Raw genomic sequence first — 10,969 nt, forward strand, 5'->3', positions numbered from 1 at the left:
CTGAAGGCCCCGCATCCAGGAAGGTCAGTCAAAGAATTGGATGCTACATTGAGTTCCTGTAAAGCTTGTAAGCGGGTGACATCTTTAGGGATGCTCATTATTCTGTTGTTGTGAAGGTCAAGGACCTCGACCTTGGGAGGTAAGCATCTGAAGACAGAGCCCGTAAGCATATTTGAAGACAAATTTAAAACTAACAAACTCTGGGTCCAGGAGCATGAGCTTCCCCCATCACTGTATCTTAGAGAATTCCGGCTAATGTCTAGTTTTTGTAGGGATGTCATCTCCGAAGACATAAGAATTACATTTTCTAGGTTTTTTAATTGATTCTTTTGTAAGCTAAGTGTTTTCAATCTAACTAAGTTTCTACAATCTTTAAAAACAGTGTCTGTTAAAAGGTTATCTGTGAAGTCCAAATACAGAAACGGGCTAACTTGGGATGGGCAAAGCATGTGGACCATGTGTGTTCCAGACACTGTAAAATTTTGGATGTTCATATTGGAAAAAATACTGTATATGTAACTTTGTGGGAAGCTGAACACATCAGTGACAACTTGATGTATTGACACAGCCATCAGAGAAGTGCCAAAATAATTGAACCATGTGAAGTCAAGTTGACCTTGTAGCTTCACATTCGAAATTGAGAAATACTTGACTGGGGTATGCCAAACGAACTGGAGGATATTAATGAAGGAATTCCACGTTGTTTCCACGTTGTTCAGGGTAAGATTTGAGAGCTTTAGATTCGTTTTAAGCTTTGACAAAGCATGTAAGAAATAATAGCAGTCCTTGTCTTCAAGCACACACTTGATGTTAGACAGTTCCAAACTGATCGTAGTGCTGATGGACACATCCAGAAGAAAACCAAATTCTCTTTTCGAAGGGAAAACAATATGCAGAGTCTCCGTGCTAATGTGCTGAAGACACCCAGGGTCTTCTTTTTCCCCATAAGCGTCTCCTAACACCAGCAAAACCTTTCTGATGTTCAAATGAGCGATCAGCTGCACACTTGAATTTTGTACCCGAGAACCGCTCAGTCCCAGAAATTGTAGTTGGGACATGTTGCCAAACTCCTTGCATATGGGCAGGGCATCAAATGCATTAAAGGAGAGGTCCAAATGTTTGAGGTTGACTATTGGGTGGCAAGAGATCACCCTTAGCTCATTGTGGGACAAATCCAAATATTCCAGCTCAGAGTTGAATTTGAAAACACTGATATTCAGATGCTGGAGTCTGTTGTAGGACATTATCAAGACCCTTAGCTTGGTCAAGGAGAGGATGTCAGAGGCCTGAAGCTCAGATATACCATTTTCTGATATATCTAAAGTAGTTGTTTGCCAGGGTAGGTCCTTGGGTACTCTGGTAAGGTTTGCATTTGGTCTCTTAATGATAAGCTCACTTTTGTCAGATAATTGGGTTTTGATAAGTGTCAGTCGTAAGACCATGATACAATAGAAGATGAGGGAATTTGTTTTAGTCATTGTATGGCAATAGACATTCCTGAGGTCGCTGCTATTCTTCAGAGCATCTCCACATGGGTATAGGTCCTAGGAAAAAAATTCACATTACATGATTATAATAAACTAGGCATTAAACATTTTTCTTTTTAGAGATTTGTGAAATGAAGGTTACATTCTTTACAGTTATACAATCCAAAACCAGGAATATTGATAAATTAGATGGATGGTGGATAGATAAACAATAGATACTATAAAATCTAATCAAAGAGATAGATAGAGGATAAATAGATAAATGGATATGGATTAGGTATAGATGTAGATAGATGATTAGATATAGATATGTAGACATATATAAGTGTGTGTGTGTGTATGTGTGTGTGCATGTGTGTCACAGTGCATGTGTGGAGGACAACTTGTGGGAGGAGTCAGATCCCTCCTTCCACTGTGTGAGACTCAGGGATTGAACCCAGCTTCTCACGTTTGGCAGCATGCGCCTTTCCTCACTCAGCCATCTTGCTAGCCTCAAACAACTTTTTAAATGGCAGGAACTAGAGGAGGCTCCAGAGACACCACAGCCCTGCCGATGCCTGGCTTTGTACTTTCGGCCTCCAGGATAAATTGCCATTGTTTTAAGTCACTAAATTCATGATGACTTGATGGCAGGAGCTGTAGGGTTGGAACACAGATGGTCCACAGAAACTCCTCATCCTGGATAATTTAACGTTAACTTGATACGAGCTAGAGTTATCTGAAAGGAGGAAAGCTCAACTGAGAAAATGTCTCCCTAAGGGCCAGCTGTAGGAGATTTGTTAATTAGTGATTGCTGGGAGAGGGCCCAGTTCATTGCAGGTGGTGTCATTCCTGAGCTGGTGGTCCTGGGTTCTATAGGAAAGCAAGCAGAGTAATCCAGAAAACATCCCACCATGGCCTCTGCATCAGCTCCTGCCTCCAGGTTCCTCCCAGTTTGAGTTCCTGGCCTAACTTCCTTCAATGATGGACTATGGTATAGAAGTGTAAGCCAAAACATCATTTGCTCCCCAAGTTTCCTTGTCTTGGTTTTTATTATACCAATAGTAACCTTAACTGGGGCATTCCCCTGGCTCTGACCCTTTCAGACTCACTTAGAAGCCAGGCTGAGACTCACTTCATACCTTTTAATGCTTTGATATGAGAAGTTCAGGTGTCCCACAATTTTCTTAAGAGACCCCTGGATCACTGTGTCATGACCTCCCTGCTATCACTCTTTGTCACCTACACAGGTTTTGAGGACTGATTTTTGGTCTTACTCAAAAGCTGATAAAGATCACAGTAAACAGTTAGTCATTCATTCATTCATTCATTCATTCATTCATCCATTATTTATCTAACCAATATCCATTACTCATCCACTAGCCATGTTTTAGGGTCTAGACACAGAACACAGGGCCTAGACAGAAGAAGATAAAGTCTGACTCTCAAGACAAAGACCTGTTAATAAGTAACTAATTTTAATTCCATGGAGTGGTCAAGTGTAATCTAGAGAAATGGGGTAACAATAGTCACTGAGGCGAGGCTGAGTTATTCCCTAGAGGAAGCCTTTTTGAGATGACCCTGACGTAGACCCAGAAATGAATCCAAAGAGCCAAAGAAAAAGCCCGTCTTGCAAAAAAGAAAAGGCAAACACAAAGTCTTGAGATGCAACTGAGGTGAGCTGGTCTGAGGAACAGGGAAATCAGGGATAGCCTGGGGTAAAGCAAACACAAGAGACTTAGGGTCAAGATCACTCAAGGCCTTGTAGGTCATGGCAAGGAATTAGGGTTAAGTTCCGTATTGGTCACTTTTCTCTGCTGTGAGAAAAGCAACTTGAGGAAGAATGGGTTTATTTAGTTTTTGGTTCCAAGGGGGACAAAGTCCATCATTATGGTGTAGAAGGCATGGTTACAGGAACAGGAAGCTGGGTAGTCACATTTTCATCCATACACAGAAAGTGGGGGTAGGGAGAAGGAGGGAGGAGGAGGGGGCAGACAGGAGGGGGAGGGATGGAAGGAGGGAGAGAGGGAAGGAGAAGGAGGGAGGGAGAGAAAGGAAAATTGAGACAAGGCTATAAATCCTTACAACCCATCCACACAATGGCACATACTTCTTCCACAAGGCTCCACTTCCTAAAGACTAGCCTTTCAAACAGCGCCACCAACTGGGACCAACTGGTCAAATACACGAGCCTATGAGGGCACTTGTCATTCAAACTACAACAGATCCTAAGAGTTGCAAAGATACTGAGTTATAATAATGCATGCATGCATGCATGCATCCATTCATCCATTTATCCAGCCAATATTAGAGGTATTTAAAGATGGAAAAGCTTCAGAAAATTTTTTCTCATTCATTCATCAAATGGATATGTCCCCTGCTCAAGTGTGAGAGACATTGTTCGGGGTTGTTCCCATTGCTCTGGTTATCGACCCATACGACTTCAGATGCTGTCCTGGTGTCACCTGTCTAGTGGCATATGAGAACAAAGGCAGCTGTGTTGAGTTGAACCCTAAAGGTGCTTTAAATGTAGGCTGCACAGCTATGCTGCTGTCTCTGTGAATTTTTAAAACTCCCTAGAACGTCACCTGAAAAACAAGACACCAGGACCCACAAAGAGCCAGATTCCTGCCCACATGTCCCCCACCATACATCAGATGGCACAGACAGATCTAAAGAATTCAATTCTCAGAAATAAACCTGTGCTATAGAAGTTCCAGGCTACAGGTGCAGACCTCTCTGCTTTCCAGAACCCTCCCTGGACTCACGTTTCTATAGGGGTGTCCATGCTTGCCCTTGCTTGCCTGAGCTCTTCACCAGCTGCATTCACAAGCACTCTGAGCAAGAGAGATGAGAGAGCTTCAGGATTCATGGGAAAAGCAAGGCCAGCCTTTGCATGGCACCAATTGCCCTTGGAAAGGCTAGAGCATCCCACTTACCCTAACCCAGCACCCCAAAGAGTGACTCACACAAGGAGCCATATTGAAATGGGTGTTATGGCACTGAATGGGCCCTCCTGAAAGTTTTGAACTTGAATCTTCAAGAGGGTGGTGTTAGGACACAGGCTCCTGGGAAGGTAGAAGACATGGAGACAGAGGCTCAAGAATGGGTTGAAGGTCCCTACACAAAGGACTTCATAGGGCTCTCTACCTGTTTCTTTCAAGAAGACATGAGATGTTGGCCACCCACAATAAGAGCTCTTTTGTCAGGTCCCAAGCATAGGGCACCCTCAACATGGACTTCCAGCTTTTAGCACTACTGGGATAAATTTATCTTGCTTTGGAGTGTGTGTGTGTGTGTGTGTGTGTGTGTGTGTGTGTAGTCTTAGGGATCAAACTCAAGACCCAACACATGCCAGGCAAGTTCTCTACCATGAGCTACAGTCCTAGCATCAGGATCCTGTCATCTAAAGGTCACTATTGTTCTTGTTAAGGCAGCTCACTCAATCTTAAGAGGACAATGAAAATCAAAATAATACCCAGTTACCTCCTGGGTAATTCCTGGGTACTGGCCAGGGCTCAGTATCCCAGGACAGAACTGCATGTTATAATCAGATCAAAGTAAACATAATTGGGCTTAAGACTTGGACTTCCCTAGTTATTTCTTCGTGTGCATCTAAACCAGAGACTTTCTCCAAAGTCAAGCCCAGACTTCAATGAGGCAGTAGTCAGCACTGTTGGGCATAAAATGTGGAGAGGTCTCCATGAGCAAGGCAAAGGGTCTTTGTTCCCTTCATGGTAGCAACCTCAAAGGGTAACAATCTACCTACGGCCCAGTGTGCAACGAAACAGACTGACCCAAGCATGTGAACCGTGTGCTTCAGCTCTGCACTTACCTCAATCACTTGACTCCAGAGCCCTTTCATTTCAAGTCATTAATTGGAGGTTCACTTTTTTCATTTGTATAATTAAGAAATCAAGGGCTAGAGAGATGGCTCCACGGTTAAGAGCACTGACTGTTCTCCCAGAGGTCCTGAGTTCAATTCCCAGCAACCACATGGTGGCTCACAACCACCTGTAATGGGATCCAATGCCCTCTTCTGGTGTGTCTGAAGACAGCTGCCGTGTACTCACATACATTAAATAAATAATAATTAATTAAAAATAACTTTGAAAAAGAAATCAAAATATTAGGGCTGGTGAGATGGCTTAGCCAGTAAAGGCGGTTGCTGCCAGCCCCGACAACCTGGGAAGCACACAGCAGAAGAGAACCAACTTCCATAAACTACCCTCTGACTTCCACATGTGCACATGCAAACACACACACTCAAAATTAAAGAACTAGTTTTAAAGAAATCAAAGTATTACATACACAAAGAAATGAATTTTAGATATTTGTAGCATCTCTAAGTTGTAAATAACAAACTCACTAAAGCCACTAAAAATCAATGTCTAAATTTTCTAATCCAAGAAAAAAAAAGAAACTTGTTATTATTTCTTCTGTTTTTGTTGTTGTTTCTTTTTGTTTTGTTTTTGTTTTTGTTTTTGTTTTTTTAGACACCCTGTCAATATATAACCCTGGCTATCCTGAAATTTAAATTGTAACCACATAGACCAGGGTGGCTTCAAACTTGCCACGAGCCTCCTGCCTCAGCCCGTAGACTGCTGAGATGACAGGCATGTAGCACAAAGTCCTGCCAAAGTATTGCTGATCAAAGTCTTAAGGACAGTCACTGACCCTCATCTATTTCGGAACCCCAAGCCACTTTAACATGAACAAATAGGATGATTCGTTCATCAAACAAAAGGAAAAACTGAAAGGAAAATTTAAAAGCATGAAAAATCTTTAGATATATTCACGTCCCCTTTTATGATCCAGGACAAGCTTAGCTGCTACCAAACAACATAAGGAAGTAACATGTTTGTGTTACCTCTGCTCAGAAACTCTGGGGACATCAAATCAGGGTTTGGCTGGTTTTAAACGGCAACACCTACACAATAAACTTCACTCATTAAGTTCAGTTCTGCAAACATGCATGAAACGCTTTCTCTGTGCCAGAGTAACTATTAACCACCCTGAAGGGCCCCCACAGAGGGCAAGAGCACTCCTGCTTGGCTTCCTGTGCGGCTGGGGAAACTTCTGCACTGATCAACTTGGATGTAGCTTGGTGAGCATTTTCAAAACCTACAATTCCACCTTGACTTCTGGCTCCTTAGGACAGTGTCAATAGTCTGAGCAAAGAGACAAGAATATCTAGTAAGAATAACCCAGAAGAAAAATGAAAATAAGCCTCCCCATTAAAACCAAGGAGCTGTGCATCATGGTGCTTCTCCAGGAGAAATGAACTATACTGTACAGTCTCCTTTCACTGGCATAATGAAATGCCCGGGACAGACTGCTTGATAAAGAGAAGAATTTCATTTTACTTACAGTTCTGCTCCACAGTTAAGGGGTCAGTCACATTCTGCAATGACCTTGATATGCTATCCCAGCACAGCACATGGTGAGAGATGGGGACATGTGTATGCATTCTGGTCTCACCCTGCTTCGATTAAGCTAGCAGTATTTATTCACGGGCTTCTACTCTGATGATACGATGGAATCCAATCCTTCCTTCCGAAGGACCACCTCCAAATTCCATAGTCAGACTGAGCTTCTGCTCTCTTCATGCCTCAGAGAAGTTCTCCAACACATGGGCTCTTGGTAGACACACCTACGTGTATGTGGGTCACAGCATGTCCCATCTTCCTGAACATTTCACTGAGAAGAACATGGAGAGGGGAGAAGGAGCGGTTAGGAAGGTCATCTAAAATCAAAACAGCTGTGTCTAAAAAAACAAATACACCTGTAACCAAATACTTATCGCCTACACACACACAGAGAGAGAGAGAGAGAGAGAGAGAGAGAAAGAGACAGACAGACAGACAGACAGACAGACAGAGACAGAGAGAGACAGAGGAACATACAAGGTCTTGAAAATAAATCACATGAAGGGAAGCTTTTTTAGGTTGGACAAATACTAGTTTCAAATCACACAGTCACAGTAAGTAAATATGCTACTTAGAGAAACATCCACAACTTGGTCATAGAGATGTTTCAATTCCTATACAGCAACTAGCACTGTCCTTGTTTTTTAAAAAAATAGAGTAATTTGTTTTACTTACCAAGACAACCTGCCCGTCCAGCAGAGCAGTAAGATATTCAAGTACCCTACTTCCTCCAAAATTTAATTGCTAACTGCTTTCTGCATTGAAAGAAAGGGCTCTTTACTGCCACCTACTGCTAATTACTGGAAGTACGCCATAGCTTAAAACTAATTGGTAAACCAGGCAGTAGTGTGCACGCCTTTTAATCCCAGCACTTGGGAGGCAGAGGCAGGAGGATTTCTGAGTTTGAGGCCAGCCTGGTCTACAAAGTTGAGTTCCAGGACAGCCAGGGCTACACAGAGAAACCTTGTCTCAAACAAAACAAAACAAAACAAAAAACCCTAATTGGTAGACATATACACAGAGTCGTGTCTTTGTGGTTCTACATTTTACTACAGGAGGCTCATTGTTGTCCCCACTAATGGGGTGAATGTTATTGGCTGAATCCAACCTGCTTACCACGGTGGCTGTGCATTCTGGATATGTGGTTCTTGTGAGTCTCATCTATTTTTCTTTTCCTCTGGCCTTTTGATCAGCTCATTTTCTAGTGACTGAGCAGTAGAAGTCAGAGGGGCAAGATCAAAGTTTTGCAAGAGATTTTTTTTCCTCTTTAAGAGGAAAGATGATTTTTGTGAGACTTGTAGAACAAATACTAGTCATGTTTTTGGGGCCACTAATTCTCAAGTGCGATTTGGAGCAAAACTTTTCCACAGATATGTTCCAATTTTCTTCAAAACATCACCCTTTAAAACTGTTTTGTTGTTGTTGTTGTTGTTGTTATTGTTGTTTTGTTTTGTTTTAAACATGCCACCAGGGCTCTGTTTTCTCAGAGGAAATGCAAACATCCAAGATGCTTCCTCTAGCTTGGTTTTGGCCAACCATCTTAAGGGATCTATTCTGGGGGGTGGGGGGGGGCAACGCTCTTGTAAAACAACCCCAACAAAAGGTCTATTGAAGCTATAGAATGACAACTGCCTCCAAGCCTGTCCTCTGCCCAGGTCCAACCCCCCTCCTCCTCCCCCCTCCATGCACTTGCACAGTAATCAGTTTTTCTACTGACAGACAACAAGGTTCACGTCCCCTAAACGCTGGGATTTCACTTTGACCTTTCTCTGTTTCCCAACTCAGAATTTATTTAGTGGGGAATATTTAATTCCAGTAGTCGACAGCCAAGAGCAGCCGTCATGGCTCCTGACTCTCCCTGATCCCCGACTCAGAATTTGTTTAATTAGGAAAATGTGTGGTTAGATATAGTATTGAAACTGAAAAAATAAAATGAAGCACCAGCTCACCCTCCCTCCCCCGCCAACACACACATACACACTACTTCTTCCTTTAAACTCATAACTGGAGATGGGGGATATCTGAGAATTTGACCCTTGGCTCCTGTAGCAGTCAGGGTTCTCTAGAGGAACAGAACTGGCTAAATGGCTGTGTTTACATACAGGGGGTTTACTAGAGTGGCTTACAGGCTGTGGTCCTGATAGTTCAACAATGGCTGTCTACAAGTGTCCAGTAGTTTTTTGGTCCACGAGGATGGATATCTTGGCTGGTCTTGAGTGTACCTCGGGATCTTAACGAAGTAGGCTCTAGTAACAGCGAAGGAACAGACACTCTAGCTAGAACGAGGACAGACAGGCAAAGTGCAAAATCTCCCCTCTTCCTCATCCCTTAAATAGGCTGCCATGAGAAGACGTGGCCCAAATTTAGGGTGGGGCTTCTGATCTCAAATGATTGGATTTAAGGTAGGTATTCCTACCCACCAGTTCAGACTGGATTCCAGGCAGCTAGAATGAGTGTCTTAAAGCCCACACCCAGAGTGACACACATGTGAAAGAATAAAATTTTTAAAAAGTAGAGGGGTTAGGGATTTTGCTCAGTGGTAGAAAGCTTGCCTAGCAAGCGCAAGGCCCTGGGTTCGGTCCTCAGCTCTGGAAAAAAAAAAAAAAGACAAAAAGTAGAGGTGTTCTGCCATTAGGTTGTATCCTGGGACCTACCTATCTTTTAAATTTTGTTATTATTGCTATTATTATTAACATCAATGTTATTATTATTATTTATTATTATGATTATTATTATTATGCATTCATGTGTGTATGACTTGTTGGAGGAGAAGGTGCATATGTGGAGGTCACAGGACAGTTTTGGGGAGTCAATTCTCTCCTTCCACATTTATGTGGGGTCCAAGGATTGAACTTAGGTTCCCAAGCTTGTGCAGCAAGCGCCTTACATGCTGAAACCTCTTGGCAGCCCCTTATCTGTCTTTTTAATTATTGAGTTGTAACAGTTCTTTACACATACTCCAGATATAAATTCCTTATTAGGTACATGAATTGAAGATTTTTTTTCCTATCTTGGAGTAATTTTCTCTTTCTTGAAACACAAAAACTTTAGTGTTTTGTTATATTTCATTTATCCTTTTTTCCCTTTTGTTGTTTATATATTTTGGAATCATAGCTAGGGAAACACTGGCAAATTCAGTGTACCAATGTACTCTCTTGGAAGATTGTTTTCCAACTCTTTGGGTCTTTGATATTATTATTGAGGAAGACTCTTGCTATAGAGCCTAGGCTAGCCTGGAACTCACATCCTTCTGCCTTAGTCTCCTAACTGCTGGAAATTATAGGTATGCACCTATGTCTGGCCTTATTTGTTTCATTGGTCCTGTGATGGATTGCAAACCCTGATCTTTATGCATGCTAGGCAAGCATCCTATTACTAAGATAAACTTAATCCTTTAGCATTTGATAATCTTTAATCTTTGTACATGGTGTGTCAGTCAGGGATCAAACTGTTTTCACTTGTGGATATCCATGATGGTTTGTATATGCTCAGCCCAGGGAGTGGCATGATTAGAAGGTGTGGCCCTGTTGGAGTAGGTGTGACCTTGTTGGGGTAGGTGTGTCATTGTGGGAGTGGTCTTTAATACCCTAGTTCTAGCTGCCTGGAAGTGAGTATTCTAGTAGCAGCCTTCAGAGGAAGATGTAGAACTCTCAGCTCTGCCTGTCCCATGCCTGCCCGGACGCTGCCACATTCCAACCTTGATGATAATGGACTGAACCTCTGAACCTGTAAGCCAGCCCCAATTAAATCTTAAGAGTTCCCTTGGTCATGGTGTCTTCACAGTAGCAAAACCCTAACTACAACAATATCTAATTGTCTCAGCCCCGCCATTGAAAAGACTTCCCCCATAGAGGAATAGTCTTGACCACACTGTTGGAAGTCAGTTGTGTAATCACACGGGCTTGCTTCTAGACTCTCAGTTGCTAATTAGCTTGTTTTTCCTTGCATTGCCACTATAGTCTTTTTAATTTTTTAATTAATGTATTTTTATTTTATGAGCATTGGTGTTTTGCCTACATGTCTGTCTGTATGAGGGTGTCAGGTCCCTTGGAATAGGACTTACAGACAGTTGTG

General features: G+C 42.4%; 1 protein-coding gene across 1 annotated transcript; it reads right to left on the reverse strand.

Annotated features, from left to right (window-relative positions):
• Positions 1 to 2: 2 nt before the first annotated feature.
• On the reverse strand, positions 3 to 7,476 carry Tlr1 (toll like receptor 1; the record flags this gene model as incomplete). The annotated part of the gene is made up of 3 exons (XM_031391075.1): positions 7,427 to 7,476; positions 6,837 to 7,166; positions 3 to 1,544 (listed from the first exon to the last, which is right to left on the reverse strand). A coding segment is annotated over exon 3 (1,476 nt), but the record flags the coding sequence as incomplete, so codon positions are not given.
• Positions 7,477 to 10,969: the final 3,493 nt, after the last annotated feature.

This window comes from Mastomys coucha, unplaced genomic scaffold, assembly GCF_008632895.1.
Source record: "Mastomys coucha isolate ucsf_1 unplaced genomic scaffold, UCSF_Mcou_1 pScaffold22, whole genome shotgun sequence".
In the NCBI taxonomy this organism is placed as follows: domain Eukaryota; kingdom Metazoa; phylum Chordata; class Mammalia; order Rodentia; family Muridae; genus Mastomys; species Mastomys coucha.